General features: G+C 37.3%; 1 protein-coding gene across 4 annotated transcripts in view; it reads left to right on the top strand.

The window, feature by feature from the left end:
- The window catches only part of LOC127851372 (serine/arginine repetitive matrix protein 1-like), a 45,583-nt gene that overhangs the window by 10,364 nt on the left and 12,397 nt on the right, over positions 1-22,822 (top strand). The window contains exons 1-11 of one of the 4 annotated variants that reach the window (XM_052385104.1): positions 826-1,023; positions 1,768-1,857; positions 2,648-2,770; positions 4,517-4,687; positions 6,153-6,244; positions 6,945-7,025; positions 7,911-8,261; positions 12,110-12,301; positions 17,839-17,920; positions 18,335-18,497; positions 19,257-19,560. In XM_052385104.1, coding sequence (XP_052241064.1) covers positions 841-1,023; positions 1,768-1,857; positions 2,648-2,770; positions 4,517-4,687; positions 6,153-6,244; positions 6,945-7,025; positions 7,911-8,261; positions 12,110-12,301; positions 17,839-17,920; positions 18,335-18,497; positions 19,257-19,560 — 1,832 coding nt within the window. In that variant the 5' untranslated portion in view covers positions 826-840. Of the gene's footprint in view, positions 1-825; positions 1,024-1,767; positions 1,858-2,645; positions 2,771-3,542; positions 3,667-3,965; positions 4,020-4,516; positions 4,688-6,152; positions 6,245-6,944; positions 7,026-7,910; positions 8,262-12,109; positions 12,302-17,838; positions 17,921-18,334; positions 18,498-19,256; positions 19,561-22,822 lie in introns of those variants that run through there. The other 3 variants (XM_052385106.1, XM_052385105.1, XM_052385108.1) reach the window with 3 other exon arrangements.

Here is a 22,822-nt window from a genome sequence, read left to right as displayed (position 1 = left end):
ACATTTAATTTGCAACATACGTAGAATGGTACGGTTTTCAAAAAGTAGCGAAAACGTGAATAATTGCAACATTGCAAAACTCAAGTTTACTTAATACCTTTGAGAAGTGTCGAATGTTTTTAACGTTAATTAGTATTTTGAGCGACAAAAACACATTAAAGAAAAATAACAAAATTGGCTTTTTTATAATAATTAAAGCAGACGACAATAAGCGCCCGCTGACTAAAGCAATGACTGTATCATTTGAGCAACGTAAACAAAATAATTACAAAAAAAATTGAAATCATTATCACACATCAAGAAATATTGATGCAGACAAGAGATAGCGGTAATGACGGGGATAATAAGTTGATGTTGATTAAACAATTATTTTATCAAGAAATGTTCAACGTAATCTAATTGCAGGAAAAAAACGGCGTGAAAAACTAAACCAGCCGACATTATTTGCGGTGATTTTCAATATTGACGCTTAAATAATAATTGGCAAAAAAATAACGAAAATCTAACAGTTACCGATAATTTGTAAAGAACTGGGAGATTAAAGACGTTTTTTTTCCGAAATATATCACTTCTGTCGGACACTGATTCAGAAAAATGCTCTAGGTGATGTCACGGAGGATATTGACACGCGTATGACTGTACACCGGGTCGAGTGTGTACACAGGTAATCGTGTTATCGATTTTTCCTGCTTGATGGCCCGATTTACAGGCGTTTCGTATCGCCGATAAACTTGTAAAGGCAAATTTATTTTTGATGTAAAAGATTAAATAATCGTCATTTTTTCTAGACAATTTTAAGAAATAATAGCCAGTTGGGTTAAATAATCGCCATTGGCAATAATGTCTGGCAGCAGCGTGAGCACTGACTTTTATTTTTTTTCGTGTAGTATTTTACTATTTAACAGTCTTTTCTATACCGTTGGTCCTTGGATTTTTCCGATTATAATTTGGGAAATCTGGATATTTTACTTATATTGCAGGACCTTGTTGCCGGTAATAAAATTATGGCGAAAATGGAATTCCGTAAGCTATTTGCAGAAACGTTTCAACGTTTGTAAAGTCAAGTTTTTAAGGCTTCATTTCGAACCCATAGATAATCATGGGCAGCAAACAGCATAAAACCTGAACAGGCTGTGAGTTATTCACAGGCTGTTCTGGCTTTATGCTGGTTGCAAAAGCCATTTTCACTTTGCTTCTGATGGGGAAAGGGTTTAATAGTTTATTTACAATAAAATATTGTTAAAAAATACATTTTTGTCTTAAATGATCATTTTTCTTTTTGGGCTGGAAATGATCATGAGTCAGGGCCGGCAAAGACTGCATGATTATAGGATCTCCTGGCTGGAAATAAATTTTAATTTTAGGAAGGACTGGTATTACTATCATGACTCATTTTAGTTAAAACAATAATCCGGTTAGAAAACGAGAACTGAAATCAATTGTAAAATACACCTGAAACGGAAACAGTTCTATTGATTGAATGTGCTGTTTAAAAAAAAAAGGAACTAATTATGCGCTTGGTTACACACAACTAACTGATTTGAACTGTTCACTCGCTTTGAGTTTGATTTTAGACCTAAACCGTGGCAACTTACCTTCACTTTAGGAATTTCTTCTGACACAAAGTGAGAGATTTAGCATTGCTTGATTGGGAAAGTACTGTTTACTGGTACTCAATAAGGACATAGAAGAAAATGCTGCATGATTAGTGTATGTCTTTTCTGATTTTTTCCTGTTTGCTTGTAAAACATAGTAATTATTTTTCAGGGCACAAGTGCAGACCAAGACAACAGATTTGCTGACAAGAAGAAGAAGTTAATGAAACAGATGAAATTTTCAGAAAATGTTGAAACAAAGGTTGGTAAAATTGACAATTTTTTACTCTGCAGGGCTGTTTACAGAACTATTTGAGATGTGGCAACACATGGATATTTTTTGATATAGCACTGAAGACTCCCACCTAAACATTTAAGTTACGGAAAAAACAATATTTTAAAACACTTCTCTTTGTCTGACTTTGGATTGTTAATACTGTTTGTTATCTCACAGCCTGCAACATGTATGCTTTCATAAGCCTCTGTTTCCTTTACAAGTAAGTTTAGTTATGATTGCTGTTAATTTCTTCATCTGCTACCTGTGAGTAACTTTAATACTTTTATTTGGAGTTTGAAAAGGATTTCACCTAAAGAAAGTCAGAAGGTGTTGTCAGCAAAGAATGGTAGTGGTCGAATCTGACCTACAGGAGCCGTTTATAGTGTTAATTAAACAAAAGTCTGTCTCATTTCGAGTGCAAATACAATATCTTAACTCTACATATTCTCTGCCATCTGTTAGATGAAGGTTTAAAGGTTAAAGAGGTTGATTTTGATCTCTTGCTTAAATGCATGTACATGTGTATTAAAGATCATAAAGCGCAAGCATAAATCATTAAATATTAGTACAATTTTTAATGTTACAAAGTTTTCTAATAGTAATGTCATCAGTAAACAATTATTTTGGTTATTAAGTAATATTTATTTCTTAATATGGTTTAAAAAGATTTGTTTGTGTTGTTGATGACATTCCATGTGGTAACTCATAGCACTTGCATTTTATTGCGTTGGCACTGAACTTAAATAAGCCTCTGCAATGTTTGTTGCGTGAACAGGTTGACATGACCAAGGTGAATGTGGACACCATGAAGCCATGGATTGCCACAAGAGTGACAGAACTTCTAGCTGCGGAAGACGATGTGGTCGTCGAGTTTGTTTATAACCAGCTGGAAGCAAGGGTAATACAATATAGTCCTGTTGCTTAAAGTTTTTAGTCACTTATGATTTGTGAGATATGAAACTGTGTGCATTTAAGTGAATGTTGTTGTTCATACTTACTGGTATATTTTATGCTTCATGAAATTGCTTGGTGAAGTACATTTTAATAGGAAAAGACAAATTTTGCAGATGTATTTAAGATATTTTTTTTACAAATTCTTGTTTATGTTTCTGTATATGTGCAAATACATGTACATTGTATTTGCAAGTATGTAACGATATATGTAGTTAGTTATGAAGATGTAGAGTACATGTTTCAGACTTTGTTTGCTCAGATTTCTCTGTTGATATCTGCCAGAAAATTGTGCTTATGATCAGATGCTGTTTCCCTAATAAGAATTTCTAAAGATTGAGCACCTTGTAGTGAGTTAACATTGGAATTTTAAATGGTTTTATTCTTTGCGCATAAATGAACCATTGTCGGTCAGTATAGTATTTTTCAATGTGAATTCAATAGAAACATTATATTATATTCCAAATCTTTCTATTTGTGCCTACAGTGACTTTCAATAATTGTGTTGCTAACTTGCAACAATATATTAGGTTGAAAAAAAGAATAGAAACAGGTTTATTGTGCAGTGTGTCTATTAATACTTACTAAAGAAAATATATTGATATCATAAAACAATTGTAAAATTTGTAATTTTAACAACTGACATTTGTAGAATTGAAATATTTTGTAACTCTTTCACGGACCTTGTACTTATTTTTGACTATTTCCTTTAATATCAGAGCTGATCTTTAATAATCGATCGCCTTGATGAATTTCGAGCCCATGGAACATTGATCAAAAGCAAGGTCCAGATAAAATGAAATATCAAATTTGGAGCATCGCTTGAATGCCACCCTTTCATTGGTTTGTATTCACTTTATTAAATTTATTTTCTGTAATCGTGTCTTCTTTTGTAGTGAAAGTGTGTTTGACAAATTGAAGGCAACCGGATTGGGAAATTGGGAAACTTCTATATTAGAGGGCATTCACTCTTGTCTCCTGAACAGCTGTTTTAATTGAAAAGAATATCTAAGAAATATCTTATTTGAAAATCTTTCGACAATAAGTGCGAAAATATGGAGAATAAAAACAAACATACAAGTGTCTTATATAAGTAGTGTAAACTTTAATTACTCCTTATTGTCTGGTATTTGTTTTAAAAGGTTGTGGCCCTAGAATTGTTGTGGTGATGTGCATCTAGGGTCTTCAAGCATGAGGTAAGACTTGAGGAACGATGCCTTTCTATGGGCATCATTTGCCCAATGTTTGGTGGAAAATGTGACGCTTATTTTGATTTGACTGTATAGGAATATAAATATGCTGCATCGTTACAAAACTGTCAAATTTGGTGTGTGATTTTCATGTATCTCTTTATATAATAATGAAACAAGTAAAGGAACAAAAACATTAATTTGCTCTCAATTTCTCTCAACCATTGAAGCATTTTTTGGGGAAAATGGTAAATGTATGCCTATATTGATCATTATGCTTTTGTTCATATCTCTCAAAACGATTGCTCTTATCAAGTTATTTGATGTTTGGGTTTGCTAGCTATTTGTATTCTCACAGTACAAACCTGGTCAATTGGTTGATTATGTTTTACCTTTAACAGTTGTCTCTAAAAACACTTTCTTAGCCTTTAGCTCCAAAGAAAAGGCCAACCTGTTGCCATTACAGTTACTTATGCATGCCATCTTCCCATGTTTCGTTGTAGTTTCCCAATGCAAAGGAGATGCAGATAAACCTGACGGGTTTCTTGAATGCCAAAAATGCAAGGATTTTCATGGGCGAATTGTGGGAGCTGCTGTGCAGTGCGCAGGAGAACATTGGCGGTATCCCAGCAAAGTTTGTCGAGCAGAAAAAGGAGGAGATTAAAAAGAGACAGGTTGATTTCAATGTTATTGTACAACTCTTGCAGTGTATCTTACGCCCTAGTTTGAAGATGCATAAGCATATGAACCATACTGTATTGACTATTTGATGGTAACCTTACTGGTATATAGATCGTTAAATTTCGGTACTGGTCATGAATTTCTTTGTCCTGATAAAAAGCGGGCAAAAATTGGCGTGGGTGTATTTATTTGTAAAAAAAATTTCGTAGCCGGTACAACATTGCGATAATTTAATTTCCGTTAAAAGTTTCGTTGTAAATTTCAACAAAAGTACCGCGGTATCTCGCGAATTATGTGGCATTGACATTTCCTATTAATAAAATATAATTCAAACACACGGTATCGTTACCGTTACGCTAAGGGTAAATTCGAATCTATGCACAATGTAATTTATATGTTTTTCACGGCAAGAATTTTTCATTTTAGCTGATTCACGAGGGATCGTACATGAAAATAAAAAACATAATTTACATTTTGGTTTTTATGATAAATACACAGATACTTATGTTGTAATGAAAACGTTTTTTGTATAATTGGTTTGCAATTATAACAAAACAAATATGTAGCAGCGCTGTATATAAAATGAAAGCATTGGGGAAATTTGGCAAGTTAACTGCAATACAATTGAGTTAGACATTTCTTGAGTTATATCGCGCGCCGGATATATCGCGCTCGCGATCTTTGGACCCCACCAACCGCGATATATCGGCGTTGCAGTGTAGTGTTATAGTTTTTATGCCCCCAAAGGAGGGCAAATAGTGATCGCACTGTCCATCCGTCTGTCCTTCTGTCTGTCACACTTTGCGTTTAAGTTTTGAAAAATGTTCATAACTTCTATATCGCTTCAGATGTAACATTCATATTTGGTATGCATGTGTATATGTACAAGGCCTTTCCATACTCACACTAGTTTTGACTCCCTGGACCTTGAACTTAGGGTCCGCGTTTAGGTTTCGAAATATGCGTTTAAGTTTCGAAAAATGCTTATAACTTATATCAAAGTGTTTATTGGGGGCATATGTCATCCTATGTAGACAGCTCTTGTTGATAGTGATTTTATGGGTTGACAAGCGATTTATGTTTTATTGCAGGGCTTAAATTTGTTGTCCATTATTTTCACATTTTTACTGATAAAAACGAAGGCAGGGTAGCACAAAGAGCAGCAGGGCGTTTCCATAATGAGAACCTGTGTTACACCCTGCTTTTTACAGCTAGCTGGAGAAATGATATGCTTATTTAGATTGTGCTATTATGTTCAGAGAAATATTTTAGTTGTTGTTGTTCTTCACCTCTCAAATATTCTTCCAACTTGCTCACCCTTACATAATTGAACAAATGTTATCTAGGAAGTTTTTGAATTTCCATAGTTTCAATTTTGAAAGAGTTGTAGTCAAAACTAGCCCTAAATTGGGCCTAAGTGTCTTTTAATGCAGTACCCCCTTCTTGTGTACATTTCAGGAGGAGCAGGAGAGGATTACAGCCAGTCTGAAGGTCTCCGAGGAACAGATCAGAGCTGCCATCATGAGAGAGAGGGAGAATGCTGAGAAAAGGTATTCAGCACTTACTGGCCTCTATTGTCAAGATTTCTTTGATGTTTGTAAAAGGGGTATGCAACAGATTTATCTGGATAGGAGCTGTGATTTAACGGCACTGTAGTAAACTTGAATTAATGTTATGACCACACCAAGGATTGCTATTGAAATATACTGTGTCAGTGTGTTTTTATTATAGAAAATTCCTCTAAAGAGAATACCTGTGCACAAACTTCAATTGTGATGTAAAATATTCTGTTCTTGTGTAATTTGGCTTGTATAGTGAAAGTTGATGTAAAAATTGACCTTTATAGTTGTATTGTGCTTTTAAAGATTATGTGAACAAAGCATTGAACCCCAATATGATGATACTTATGAAATGAGGTCGGTTGCTGGTGGCCCAAGATATGAGCTTTACTTTGCAAAAACAGGTTTAAATGCATGTGTATACTGAGTTGTCCGAGAAAAGCCTGTGCAGTCTCCATAGGCTTACCAGGGACGGCACGTTTGGCTTGTACGGTATTTTTCGTTAAAAGGAAGTCTTTTTGATTGAAGTGAAAACCCAGCTGAAGCGTAAAGTGTTGTCCCTGACACAGGCTTACCAGGGACAACACTACGCAAAAGAATTAAAACCCGTTTTCCCTGAGCAAGACTTGTGACCTTACTTAAACTATTTTTTGGTTCAATCAATACAATTTAAAATTATTTTCTTCTCCAGGGAGGGTGAAGGTGGCCGCAGGGAGAGGTCTAGATCCCCTAGACGGAGCAGATTTGACAAAAGTGCATCCAGATCTCCTAGGTCTGTGTGGCATGACTTCTATTATAGTACATTTATTATTGTATAGTGGCTGAAATAGTAATAAGGCTTAAATGTGCTAAAAAATAATAGTGCTGAAAAAATTGTGAGTGCCAAGAAATAATGCCAAATAGATTTTTAATTGTACTGGCTCAAATTGTGTGCAGAATGGTTTATATGCATGTTCACTATCCTGAAAAAAAAGGGGATGATACATGTTCTTGTTATGATAAATGCTCACAAAAGTGTGTACATGTGGCAAACATAATTCTAACATCAGAAACAGTGAGCAAGTACACAAACATTAGACGAACATACAGCCACCTTGCCTTCACTTAGTCTAAGGTGGTTAATGCAGGCATTTGTGAAGTATATAATCGGAATTTGCAAATTTAAGGCTTTTGTGGTATTGAATACTATTTTAATAAAAGATCATTATTGATAATGTCAGTCCTGGATTGAGTAGCATGTGTTCTTGTCAAGAGATGTGGACTTGTTTACTTGTGAACAGAAAAAAACTGATCAATTCATAGTTATTAGCTCGGCATTTTCAGAGAAAACCCGAGTTATTGTCATAGCCAGCTTGTCGTCTGCGTCCTGCTAAAACCTTAACATTTTGTTAAGGTTTTGAAATTGGCTCTAAAATCAAATTGCTTCAACCTACAACTTTGAAATTTCATATGTAGATGCACCTTGATGAGTTCTACATGCCACACCCATTTTTGGGTCACTAGGTCAAGGTCACTGACCTTAAACAAAAATATTCTGACAAGTTTTATTTATTCAAAACTGCACCTGTAGCCGAGCGTGGCAGCCATTATGCGGTGCTCTTGTTTTATTGTTGGTCATATTCAGCAATTCTTGACACTGCCAGTTTCCCCTTTTCAGACGAGAGTCAAAGAAGAATGGTGCAGGTGATGGGAACACTATAGACGGACACACTGCTGTACCACTAGTACCTCTACAAGACAAAGAAGTTTCCTCCAATGCTGAACAACTGCCCACAGGCGGAGAGGAAAGAGTGAAAAATGGCGAAAATGATGCCAGCATGGAACGTAGCAAGGAGGACATAACCAACAGACCATCGAAAGAGAGGGACGACAAAAAGAGGCGTTCTGGTTCTCGGGACCGACGCAAGAGGTCAAGGTCAGGGGATAGAGATAGAAAAAGGTCAAGGTCACGAGATCGAGACCAAAGAAGAGATGGTGAAAGAGACAGAAAGCATGGCAGACGATCAAGGTTGGTGTAAAGGCCAAATGTTGCGAGCAGATTGCATGACATAAGTGTGCGTAAAGTTTATTTGTATAAATATTGAAAAGTTCCAGAGAGTAGTAGGTAAGACAACCAATTAATTTATCCTGCAAGGACAGTGAAAGAAAAACGTATTTCTATGATGTGATGTTTAAAGTTATGATTTTAAAATCTTGGCTAGCGCCTTTGTTTTTATGCCCACCTTGAAGTAGGCATCATATAGCAGTCACATATTTCTGTGGGAAATTATTTGTCTCAGTCATAATTGTCCCCTACCGGTTTCACCGGAGGGGACTTATGGTTTGCGCTCTGTGTGTCTGTGAGTCTGTCACACTTTTCTGGATCCTGCGATAACTTTAAAAGTTCTTCATATTTTTTTCATGAAACATGGATAGATGGCAATATGGACATAATGCACGTCATTTCATTTTGTTCCTACGTCAAAAATTCTGGTTGCTATGGCAACAAATAGACTAGAAATCCTGCTGAAAATGGTGTTTTCTGGATCCTGTGATAACTTTAAAAGTTCTTCATATTTTTTCATGAAACTTGAAACATGGATAGATGGCAATATGGAAATTATGCACGTCATTTCATTTTGTTCCTACGTCAAAAATTCTGGTTGCTATGGCAACAATGATTTTTTTTTAAATCCGACAATGGTGGAATTTCTGACAATGGTGGAGCCGGTAGGGGACATTTATTGCTTGGCAATAGACTTGTTTTGAAATGTTTTGCTGACTTCCATATACAGTCCACTCTAGTTATCTCGAAATCGGCGGGAACAAGAACAAATATCGAGATAACGAGAGTTCGAGATATCTGATTTGGCGTTTTCAAAGAAAAAATGAGACGAAAATTTAATTTGTTTTTAACATCTATATACCTGCTAAGTGGTATAACTAAAGCAGGCACTGTTTGGCATAATATTCTCTACTACCCTATCTTATACCTAATATATACGCGTTTTTATGAGATGTGATTAAATTTGCTATTTAAATTCTTAAAATGACGTTTTAAGTGTTACAGAATTGCATGAACACATGCGGTTATCATTTTTCTAAACTGTCGAGTAAACATCTAGTGTTTTTTCCAGGCCATTTTAGCGTGGCGAAAAGCCACACCGCCCTCCTGGATAGCCACTCTGCCCTTTTCAAAGGCAAATTTCGCCACGCGCCCTTTTTTTTCAAAGGCAAATGTTGCCACGCGCCCTTATCGATAACATCTTTATTGCCTTACGATCTAACTTTGTCTGCAAAATCAGCTTCCTTGATTGTCTGTGACGCTCCCACTGTGCTTGATTTACTCAAGAGACGTCAACGTCTAATCGACTATATAAATTGAGCAGATTTAATCTATAACAGTGCTCGATTTATAGGTAGGTCTTACTGACTGCTCCAAAGCTGTGAATTAGTCATGCGTGAATAACCTCGTGTCAGTATCAATCGATAATGCCGAAGGCTATGTTATACCAAGCGCACTTTTCGGTCGGCAATCTGTACTCCTCCACGATAAAATCATTTCTTCGGAGACTTTTGATGAAAAACTCGATGTTATTCTTGTGGCAATTGTGCATTGCATGCATTATTCAGTTATATCAAAACATATATTTTTACGCATAATTACATTTAAAATCACAAACAAATTAATTCTTTATCGTTTTCGTCTTAAAGATAATTAGATCTAATTATTGAAATAATTACTGAGACGTTTACTAATTTAACAAAATGCGAATCGCGTATACGATTTAACGTTGCTATGCGCACCTGTCGCTTACATCATTTTACATTTTATCAACATTGCAGACTATACAGAATTAAATTGTGACTCGGCAAAAATTGCAAATATTGTCGTAAACGATCGAATTAACGATGGAGATTATACATTAAGAAGTAATTAATGAAATGTCTGTGATAATCAACGATGCATAAAAATGTTTTAGATAGCAACAACATTATTTATTTATTTGTAATCTACTCGGTGGATGTGTGTCACGGAAACGAGTGTTTGCATATTGTTAGCGATCAATTTACTCGCAATGTTATTTTAAACATCTGTCAAGATTATTGTTAAAAAATGGGACAAACATGGTTTCATTTATATGTTAGTGGATCTGTGTATAATCAGATTCATATGCATATATTGCTTTATTATGTTTGTCGTGCTGTACAGTTTATTGAAACAGCATGGAACTTAAATGTACATTGCAAGGTAAATATATTATATTAATATAAATCATAGTAAGTTAAATACATCTATACATCTATATACATAAATACATCTATTACCATTAAATGTGCTTGTTTATATTTTTTCCACAACTGCCTCTGATGCGATTACATGTTTCTCCCTAATTCAGGTATTCACGGAACGTTTTTGCCCTTTTTTGCCTAAACTGCGCGCTAAAATGCCCTTTTTGAAAGTAATGCGCCATGCCCCTTTGCCCTCCTCGGAAAACACTAGCATCTGGTAATGTTGCTATTTAAAGTTATGATGCAATTCTGTACAAGTATGCTCCAGAGTGAGATTAGTACATCACATGAAAGAAGAGTAATTGACGTCCAATCAAGACGAGGGTTTTCCATCTGAACATGCGTAAATCACGTTCCGGAATACTGAACTGTACATGTACATTTTGTAGTTCTGCAACTTTGCGACGGTTTATATTCGCAAAAATATAACTCAATGAATTATGGAATGTTGTTTGTAAAAACAATAAGTCTTTTTACAGGCTGTGTATTAATTGCAGTTAAAGTGACAGGCCTTACTCAAGTGTTAATGGCTAACGGCATTACACACATGTGATCATTGATGCAATTAACGGATCAATTATCTACCGCACAGAATCGGGAGCAGCCGGGCGACGAGGGTCGGTGAAGTTTCAAAGAAATTTTTCCTCACCTTTGCCGACTCTGGCACAGTTATTCGCACTTCGAGATAAACCACAGTAAATACACGTAAAATCGGGACTCGGGACACATTTTTATATCGAGATATCGAATTATTCGACATAGCGAAAATCGAGATATGCGATGTTTATTAATATAGATCAAGAAGGAAAAAATTTGGGACATTGAGCTTACTTCGACATATCAAGAAAATTGAGATATCCGATGTTGAGATAACGATAGTGGACTGTAATGATGAATTTCAAAATAATTTGGCACACAGTTCTAAAATTATAAGACGATAATAAAAATCATGTTGTGTGTAACCCATGTCTCCTTGCCTCAAAGATCAATGTCACACTTAAAATTCTAAGAATAAATGAGGCCTTATAACTGCTTGAACATTCTTGTCTTTGGTATAACTGTGCCATATATTGATGGAATTTACCATAACTTGGCTGAAATTCAATCCGATATGTTTAGCGCTCGTCTCCCTTAGAGGTCAAGGTCAAGCTGAGAGTTCAAATGTCAAATGTGGCGATAACACAACTTGTCTGGACTGTACTTTTTTTATATATTATGCTATTATAAGATAACTGACCATAAATTACTACCATGAGGACACTGATTGTTATCTGTTTCACCCGTCTCAGTACCTCAAAGGTTAAGGTCACACTTTAGATTGCAAAAGTCAAATTAAGCAATATAGAACGCTATAATTAGACAAATGTGGAATATGGGGTGTCCTTTCCCTATCTACACATGTATTGTTTTCTGTATAATCAGTAATGTTTTCTGTAGCTGTGTACTAAAAATAGTCTTTTCTCTATGAATGCAATTAATGCCTAATAGTTATGAACATCAAGTGTTCCTTAATCTTGTAATGCGTGTTGGGTGCAATATTGTTGTATTGTAAACATCCAGACTTCAATCTCTCACTATTTCCAGATCTCCTCGTAGATCACCCCGTCACACATCGCCGCGCAGACGGTCGCGAGACCGCCAGGAGAGGGGGGTGAGGGAAAGGTCACCACAGAGGCCAAGCCCATCAGCTCGCCGACGGCGATCACCGCCACGACACCGCAGGGAGGACAGCAGGGGGAGGTCACCCATACCAGTGGCTGCCAAGAAACCAGCCAGGTATAGGATCTGTTTTGAACCTGGCTTGCTAGCTTAGATCAGGGGATGCAGGATCAACGAGGTTTACACACAGGCTTGACAGAATGTAAACACATTGTTAACAATCTTTTTTGTGTGCAAATATCTCAAGTTATTGAAATACATTTTCAAAAATCTTTAGTTCATAAAAGACGTTTTTTCTTGCATTTTGTGACGATATCTTATGATTTAAGAATTATTCATTGAATACGTCTGAAATTGGTGCCAAAATTTCACGTTGCATGCAACATAACCATGCACATAAATGAGTTATGCATCAAATTTTTTGTCAAGAACACAAGCTTATTAAATAAAGAAATTTGGATGTATTTCACATTGCCATAAGCAGCATAAAAAACTGTTATTGTTTTTATGCACTAGTTGAAATTCATACCGGTGTGTTTACAACCATTAACATTCAATTATGAACCCCACAAAGTCACGTGATCCTGCACCCTGTAGATGGTAGAGCACTGAACTACTAATCCAAGGATTGTGGGGCTCAATTCTCTGTCAGGAGTCATCAAATGTTAGGGGATTTTATCTTGAAATAATTTCAATGTTCATTCTCAACACACATGGCAAAAACACGAACCAAAACACTTGTCGGTTTCATGGGTGAAAGTTTTCCAGGTTAAAACAGAATTCCTGTTTTTGGATACCCTAGGTTTCCACGTATAGCGCGCACCCGTGTATAGCGCGCAGGCTGTTTTTTAAATGCAAAAATGGAGAAAAAAATATTTAAAGACAATAAAACCACCAAATCAAACCGAAAATGGCCGCCATTTTACTATTGCACAATCCAATAATCCGGGGCATTGGAAAGCTTAATTAAGCATTCAAAATAGGAAGCGTCATTATGATTAGGAGCATGGGTTGCATAGCACTATACTTTTCTGACAATTTTGTAATTTTCTAGCAAAAGATTAACAGTCCGCGTGCATTTAGTGAAAAACGTGAGAAAATAAGAATTAGTGTACATCGTGTGATTTTTCCTTGGGGTAAAGCGTGGGCATTACCGGTAAATTTGAATGTCGCATGGGAGACAGGGATACAACCCGCATGGGAGACAGGGATACAATTGTTGAGGTATGCGGGCGTAGGACTATATTTTTGACAATTGTTAAGACTATTCTTTCGAGAATATGGGTGGCCCTGAGAAGGGCCGTTGTTGTCTTTGTCGTTCTTCCGCGGTCGTCTAGAGTGGTCTTCCATCGATGTCAGATGCGTCAAAACCTTCAAATTCTTCTTCGTCGCTGTCGCTCACAAATAACTTCTCTATCTGTTTTGCTGTCATTCCGGTCGGTGTTTCCTCGTAGTAGTCTTGTAGTTCGTGGTGGTCTTCTTCATCTGGAGTTGTAGAGCAGTCGTCGTCGGATGTCTTCTTCGTCAGGTCGTCCCAAACAGGGTCGTCTTCAGTCCCATCTAGGTTGTTAGAAATGCAGCACTTCTTGAAGATCTTCACAATGATGTTGGGGTCCAGTTGTTGCCATGTGTCTACTATCCATTTGCATATCTCCTCCAACTCCGGCTTCCGCATGCGCCCGGTGGTTGTAAAGGAGTGGTCGCCCTCGCTGTACCACTGGTTCCAGCGTCTCTGCAACAGGACCTTCATAGGCTTATTGATGGACACATCATGTGGTTGCAGGACGCTGGTCAAGCCACCCGGAATGATGGCAAGAGTGGTTTTGTAGTCCTCTTTGAGTAGGTGCAGCAGAGCCGGGGAACGATGGCACTGGAAGGCGTCGAGGACAAGGAGGCTTAGTTTGGAAAAACCACCTGGTTTCCCAGACTGTTTTTACCCAGTCTTTAACCAGGTCGTCGTCCATCCACCCCTTGTCCTGTGTTCTCAGGATGATTCTGGTGGGCCACGTGACACCCTTTGGAAGTGTCTTCCGCTTGAAGACAACATACGGGGAGAGCTTTCCACCGTCTGCTGTGCATGCAAGCATGACGGTGAAGCGATTCTTTTCATTTCCCGTAGTGTTGATGGTCACCGTCTTTGACCCCTTTGCTGCAATGGTCGTATGAGCAGAAAGATCAAACGTCAGCGGGGTCTGATCAGCGTTGCCAATCTGTGCCATGTCAAATTCTAAATTCGTCCTCTTCTTTATGATATAGCACTGAAACTCGATCAACTTGTCCTCGAAGTCGCTCGGTAGCTTTTGCGCTATATGCGTTCTTCTTCTTATAGAGAGTAGGTGGCGTCTCAAAAAGCCTCAAAGACTAGCGAGCCGACGAGCCTCCATACGTAGCTCAACAGTGGAAACAGCGATTTCACTGTCGCGCCTCTTCTCTACCCAGGCGAGCAGCTGTTTTTCGACATCTGGGTAGTGAGCAGACGACCCTAGCTGAGCCTGCTTTGAACGCGGAAGTTTCAGCAGACTGGACTTGTTCTTACGCCACTCCCGCACCGATTACTCGCCGACAATGAACTCACGGCCAGCAGCTCGATTACCATGAGTCTCGGCGTACTTGATTACATCAAGCTTTTCTTTGGCTGTATACGACTGACGTACACGTCCCATTTTGACAATCAAGATAAATCTTGTGTTTATGGACAATTTCAAGATAAATCTTGTGATGGTAGACAATTTCAATTTGGATGATGTTCTGTATGACGATGTCAATTTCTCTCTGTATTGTAGTTCAGGCGATTGCTAACGAATGTTTGAAACACCACTGTTGAACGTTCAATATTTATACACACAAAATGCAATTGCATATTGTCACAAGTCGTGGCACATATTACTCAATAACATCTGCCAATTACGAAGTGCAAAATGACCCCCTTTCACACCTACCGTTACCCTCAAAAAGATCTCGTTCGCACCTACCCTTGCCTGCTCTCGACTACAATCCCCATCGGAATTTATCAATAAAGAAGTGTAAAAACACAAACAAAGAAATGTCCGCAAGTTTAATCAAACAAATTTATTTTGACAAAACTTCTGCTACCGCGTTCATATCTACCAGTAGCGACTTCTTGTTGTTTCGAAAATGGCCCCTCAGTCTGTACGATTATAGGGTGGTGGTTTTCTGGAAAAAAAACATGGCGGCCATTTTGATTATTTACGATTGCACAACATATTTTTTACCAATTTAGCTGCCAGGATAGCGTTGTATCAATGTATAGGGCGCATCAGCTTTTTAATTTGAATTTTGGAGGTAAAACACTGTGCGCTATACGTGGAAACCTACGGTAGCCGCAGGGGCCAATTTCTAAATCGGTTAAATCCATTGAGAAAATTTTAGGGGGGTACGGTGGTAATCACTCTATAGATAGCAGGCGAACATTTAAGTCACTAAAAACAATGCGCCAATGTATTCTAATAAACCAGATCTTCAGTTTGTAGTTTACCGCAGATCTGGTTTTTTAGAATACATTGATATTGGTGGTGGTGGTAACAGGAAATTCATTTTTATGCCCCCGGATCGAAGATCGGGGGTATATTGTTTTTGGCCTGTCATTGTATGTGTGTCTGTGTGACCCAAAACTTTAACCTTGGTCATAACTTTTGCAATATTCAAGATAGCAACTTGATAATTGGCATGCATGTGTGTCTCATGGAGCTGCACATATTGAGTGGTGAAAGGTCAAGGTCATCCTTCAAGGTCAAAGGTCAAAAAAACAAATTCAAAAAATTTAACTAAAACTTTAACCTTCTTCATAACTTTTGCAATATTGACGATAGCAACTTGATATTTGGCATGCATGTGTATCTCATGGAGCTGCACATTTTGAGTGGTGAAAGGTCAAGGTCATCCTTCAAGGTCAAAGGTCAAATTTATGGCTTCAAAGCGGCGCAATAGGGGGCATTGTGTTTCTGACAAACACATCTCTTGTGTAACCATGTTTTAAGCATGTTTTGTCCTGTGATTATGCAATGGAGGTAAATAAGATGCATATTGATTTTTAGGTCACCTGGTCAAAGGTCAAGGTCACACTTATTTAGAAACAAGTTCCTACATGTTGTCTCAAAAAATGCTTTGATATAGGATTATCTACCTTTGTATGCTGGTTACCTGGGAGGATGGACTGAGGCCCATTTATTTTGAAGTCAACAGGTCAAAGATCAAGGTGATTTCCCCTCAATACCCTGAGAAGGCTTTGATTTAATATTATTAACATTTGAAGGGATAGAAAGGTAGGTGCATGCTCAATTTAAGGTCATAATGCATAAAAAAATCGCCCTACACTTAAATTCTTTTTAGGATTACTGTGAAACCATTTATTTTCGTCAGCACGAAATTTCGTCCTTTTTAAAAAGTGACTATTTCGTCAGCACTTAAATTCGTCCATTTCTGGTTTTGAAAAAAAATGCGTCCGATTTGTTTGTAATGTTTGTAATACATGTAATACGCGGTTGCGAAAAAAATCGTGCTGGGGAAAGAGGGGTGAAGCTTGGTAGTCACTTGCAAGAGGTGGGCCTTGTTTGGCATATGCCAATTAACAAGTCTGTTATTTCAGGTGATAGTAACTGTCCCTTATTATTTATGTCATTGACACGTTCTTTGATATGATTAGCGGATAAGTGGGACTGAATAACCGTTAACGAGTGTTTTAAACAACGAAGCCAATTGCCAATTAGTCTTTTTCCATTACAATCACGGACAACCAAACACAAATCAATATGTTCTTTATTAATTTGTAATAAAAGTGCAGAATATATTTCAGTCAGGTGTTGATCACACATCGTCATATTTTAATTGCGTTTAATAGTATTGTCTTTAATCCGGATTCGCTGCGTGTTGGCTGTATAATCTGCAACACCCCTGAAAAACACAATACACACAATGGGTAATAAAGTGGGTAACAATTAGCACTAATCAACACTATTATACCTATACGAAGTCGACGCATTCGATACAGCCTTATTGCATTCGCGTTTTACAGGAAATGTCAGTTGTCAGTACACTGTATAATGTACACCCCTTTGTGTCAAAACCGGATTTAACTTAAGTGTGAATAGTCGACTGTTTCATGTTCTTTGTATCAATACCATCCGGGTATCTGTACTATAAGTATACCAGTCTACAAACAAGGTGCGGGCTTCCGCATATGGGTATTCGGACGTTGAAAAAATTGACCTACGGTTTAGCGTTCACGCCGTCGAACGCATTTAGCAATAAAACTCGTTTTTTTTTCACTAATTCTTTACTTGCACAAAATACTAGTGGCTTATAACTTACCTTGCAATCTTTTTTTCTTGCATTTTGCGAGTGTTAATTTCGAGCCCTGTGTATATGCGTGCATTACGCTGGATTTAAATGCCTCATGCCTACGGTAATTCAGTCTTATTTGTTTCAAATATGGGACATGATTGTTCGTTAGGATCTTGAATTCGTCCATCGGTCAAAGGACGAAAAAGACGAAAATTAATGTCTGACGAATAATAATGGTTTCACAGTATACCATATATCGAGGGATTTGCACCAATCCATAAACAAATTTAATTTGGCGGGGGATATCAATTAAACGCATTTGCTTGCTTATAAGGCTTGTGTTGTACTTATAGATCTGACAGCAGCTCTGGAAGTGACAGCGGCAGCTCAGATTCTGACCAGGCTCCGGGCAAACGGCCCCCAAACACCAGAATGGTAGGAACTATAGCAACTATAGCGCTAAAACGCTATCATTAACTGTCATGGGTGAATAAATTTAATTTCTTGTAAGGATAATACATTTGTTTTCTTGCTGAAGTTGTTAAATAGATAAACAGAATGTCCCATTTACTTTTTGTTATAATGTTATTAATCTATTGAAACACATACATGCACGAATGCAAGAGTCAATATAGGACACAATCCAAGCATGAAGATGAAATGAATGCTGATAGAGGTATATCATCTATGGTGTCATTGTGATATGAAAAAAAATCTCTTAAAACTTTCCCACTTAGAAGTAAAGTGAAATTGGCTATATGCAGGGGTTTTGCTCATTGTTACCTTAGGCTTGGAGACAATCTTATTCTACTGGTATTAAATTTACTCCATGTACCTTCCCATACACAGCCCGCGATGGGGGACAGCGATGATGATGCAGGGGACAGACAGCAGGGGGTCCAACAGAGGCGTCGCTATCGGAAACAGCAGGAGGCAACCAATGAGGAGACAGACTCCAGTAGCTCTTCATCGTCGTCAGAGGAGGAGGAGGAACAACCACCTCCAGCTGCACGTAAGAATTGGGCTTAACAAGTTTAATGAGCTGCACTGTGGGAAAACTTGGCTTAATGCATGTATGTAAGTTTCATACCAGATAAGGCTGTGCAGTCCTTACAGGCTGACCAGGGATGACACTTTCCACTGTATTTTCGTAGAGAGACCACCTGTAAACAAAGAAAGTAACGTCGTCAAGCAAACTCTAGAACTTCATAGTTAAGAAGATAGTTAGATACACTGGCACTCAAATATAGCACGGATGACAGGGTTCAAGCCACAAGTCTGCGTGCCACGAGTGAAAATATATATTTTCTATGATCACAAGTGAATTAAAATCGATATTCCACCGAATGCAACAAATTTTCTTTTTATTTTATGCTTTTTTTTCACCGTTTATATACATTGTTAAAGAGTTCAACTAAAGAATTTCGCTGGGATAATGAGTCATTTCGTCAAAAAAATGACGTCATTTCACAGTAATCAATAATTTTCACTGATAATTTTCATTGTTTGAAACAGTGAAATTATCAGTTTTAATTCACTGATATTTCTCTATAAACCACCAGAAAGCATAAAATAAAAATGGATTTGTATACGTTATGAGCTCATTTATGACTATGATGTGTTGTAATTCGCCAATACATGAATTAAACCCTACTGTATCAAGTACTGTATACAAACCACTTTTCTAGTGTGTATATCTATCCCACAATCCCATTATACATACTGTTAGGAGAGAAAATGAATCTTTGTAACATATTAATTAATTCTTCAGGTCGTTTTCGGGAAGACAGACAAGAACGCATTCGGGAACCATCTCCAAGAAGGGAGCCCGGGGGAAGGGGTCAATACCGCTCACCGCCCCGTTACCGAGAGGACCGCTACCATGACGAGAGGGGCCGCGATCGTAACTTTGATGAAAGGGGCCGCGATCGTAACTTTGATGAACGAGATCGTTACCGTGACAACCGTTATGATGAGAGGGATCGCTATAGGGAGGAGGTGAGACGGGACGATATGAGAGAGAGGAACCGTTACCAGGACGACAGGGATCGTTATGCGGATGCTAGGAGACAAAGGTACAGAACCCATGACTGCAATACATACAAAGTTTAATCTTTGACAAAGGACACTATAGCTGTTGCAGCAGATGTGTATTGATAATAAGATTACAATGGTTTTGCACTGTCTGTAGATATGCTAGACATTTTTCATCCCAGTGATCACATTCCTGAGTTATTTTCCATTTAACATTATGAAGCAATGTTTGGTATTGGTCTTGTTTGTGACAAATCTTTAGTTTTCAATCATAAACAAATTGCGCTTAAATTTCCAAAGTAAAACTTTCAATAAGCATTTTCTCTGGTCAATATTTTATGTTGACATGTATATCAGTAGGGTCTTGGCACTTGTTTCTCAACTTTAATTAAAAGATGAATGCATAATTCAAATGAAATGTACTTGGAATCTGTTATTAAATAATTAAGAGTTTTTTTATACTCATTAGGTTATAGAAGATATTGTCTAATCCCCACAAGGTTATAGGCATTAAGCATTGCAAAAATTGTTTTTCTGTATGTGCATACATACAAAAGATTGTGTTGTCCTCTCCTCCATAACTGTTAGGTTGATCTAACTCAAACTTTCTATGTGAAATTCCCTTAATTTGTAGTTAATTGTTAGAAAAGGGTTTAAGTTTTGGCTGCGACAGGTATTCTAAGAATTATGCCTGTTTAATTTTTCCAATATGAAAAATATTGTCCAAACATTTTGTGTTTTTACACCTCCCCCCCCCCAAAATTGTGAGATTTTAACCCTTCAACTACTGTGGAGATCTCGCTCAAACTGTTACATTTAATGACTTTAATGTGAAGATTAACATAAAGAGTTAAAGCAGAATTGTGGCTGTTTTTTAGTTTCTCCTATAAGGAATGTATGCTCCCGAAATTCTTGGATTTCCCTTAAACTGTCACAGCTGATTTGTCTTACTTATGCCCATTTTTCCACTATGTATAGTTGATACATTCTAGTCCAGACATTATTTTGTCACGTAGGCTTCAGTATATGACACATTTCTAATTATATTTTATGTCCAACGGTCAGTTATGCCAAAGTTAGATATTAAAATTATTGCTATGGTTGTGTCAATTCTTATATAGACAAAAAAGCTTAATTGGGAAGTCTATGGGCCCACCACAAATTCGAGGGAAAAAGGTGGACACAATATGCTTAAAGATTTACTCCACAATCAGATTTGGAAAAACACATTAATCTGTGGGAACAAACAATTCTGACACTTTTAAATCCTTTCAAAATCATATGCCATATCAACAATTTTTTATGCTCCCCCAAAAATTTTGGGGAGAGCATATAGTCGCCGCTTCGTCTGTCCGTGTGTGTGTGTCCGTCCGTCCGTCCGTCCGTGCACAATTTTTGTTCGGGCTATATCTCAGCAATTAATGACCGGAATTCAATTAGACTTGATGGGAAGCTTCACTACCAAAAGGAGATGTGCATATTATTAGCCGGTTCTGGTCGGATGATTTTTCACAGAGTTATGGCCCTTTGAAATTTTCCATTAACTGTACATATAGTGCAATTCTTGTCCCCCAACTACTGACTGGAATTCAATGAAGCTTTATGGGAAGCTTAACTACCTTGAGGAGATGCGCATGTTATTTGTGGGTTCTGGTTAAATGATTTATTTAGACGAGAGTTATGGTTCTTTGAAATTTTTAAGTTGCTAAACCATCCATCGTATTATTTTGTCCAAAGTTATGGCCCTCAAGACGTTTCCTTTTTTCTGAATATATAGTGCAATATTTTGACCAAAAAAAAACTTTGGGGAGCATCACCCGTCTCCGACGGTTTCTTGTTAGCGAGGCTGTTTTCGGAGAAAAACCCAAGCTATTGTCATAGCCAGCTCGTCGTCCGACGTCCGCCGTAGGTGTCGTGCTAAAACCTTTACATTGGCCATAAACTTTTTATGCCCCTGTACAGTGAAGTTTTGCAATAACTTTTGAAATATTGAACATAGCAACTTGATATTTGGCATGCATGTGTATCTCATGGAGCTGCACATTTTGAGTGGTAAAATTTCAAGGTGAACATCATCCTTCAAGGTCAAGGGTCGAAAAAACAAAGTCAAGGGAAGTAATAAACTTTAAATGGACATAGTTATCTGACCTGCCCACGTATATATTTTTGTTAAATAAATCAAAGCGGCGCAGTAAGCGGCACTGTGTTTCTGACAAACACATTGTGGTAAAAGGTCAAGGTCATCCTTTATGGTCTATGGTAAAAAATACAGATTTAAGGGAAGTAATAAGCTTTAAAAAGGGAGAAAATTATTCAATATTGAACATAGCCACTTTATATATTTGGCATGCATGTGTATCTCATTGAGCTGCACATTTTGCGTGGTGAATCTACAGTCACAGTATAGTGGCTTTTAATTATTTGCTGCTAAAAATAGAGATTTGTTACAGACATTTATTTTCAAGGGAAGTAATTTATATAATTATAAATCTCATATTATATATTTCCTTACTAAGAATTGAAGTTCTTTTCACAGTTACTGTACAGATTTATAATTTTGATTATTTATAACCCTAATGATTGATTTTTCAAAGGTTTTTTTTTAATGATATAATTATAATTTCTTTGATGTATTACATACTTGTGGTCTTATATCCATAGAAACATGATCAACTCTGGTTATGATCTCTTTTAAACCACAGGCCTTGGTTGTCAGTGATGTCTGACATGGTCATAATTGACTGTGAGACCCTTAAACCCCCCCCCCCCCCCCCCCCCCCGGTTGGATTGGACTATAATCAAGGGAAGTAATAACCTTGAAAGGAAGATGATTTCTAAACCTGCCAAATAATAAATAGAAATTTTATTTCAATGCAGTGCAGTTGGGGGCATTGTGTTTCTGACAAACACATCTCTTGTTGGGTCACTAGGTCAAGGTCACTGTGACCTCTTAAAAAAATATTAAAAAATTCTGACAAGCTTTCGCAGCCGAGCGTGGCACCCGTTATGCGGTGCTCTTGTTTTAAAATAAAACTATAATTATGAGTAATAAAATTGGTCAGCTTTTTATCAACATACACATAAGATCGTTTTTTAGCTCATCTATTTTTTGAAAAAAAATTATGAGCTATTGTCATCACCTTGGCGTCGGAGTTGGCGTCCGGTTAAGTTGTGCGTTTAGGTCCACTTTTCTCAGAAAGTATCAATGCTATTGCATTCAAACTTGGTACACTTACTTACCATCATGAGAGGACTGGGCAGGCAAAGTTAGATAACTCTGGCGTGCAATTTGACAGAATTATG

The sequence above is a fragment of the Dreissena polymorpha genome, chromosome 11 (genome assembly GCF_020536995.1).
Source record: "Dreissena polymorpha isolate Duluth1 chromosome 11, UMN_Dpol_1.0, whole genome shotgun sequence".
In the NCBI taxonomy this organism is placed as follows: Eukaryota; Metazoa; Mollusca; class Bivalvia; order Myida; family Dreissenidae; genus Dreissena; species Dreissena polymorpha.
Note: the sequence above shows the minus strand (reverse complement) of the source record. Positions and strands in the feature narration are given on the sequence as shown.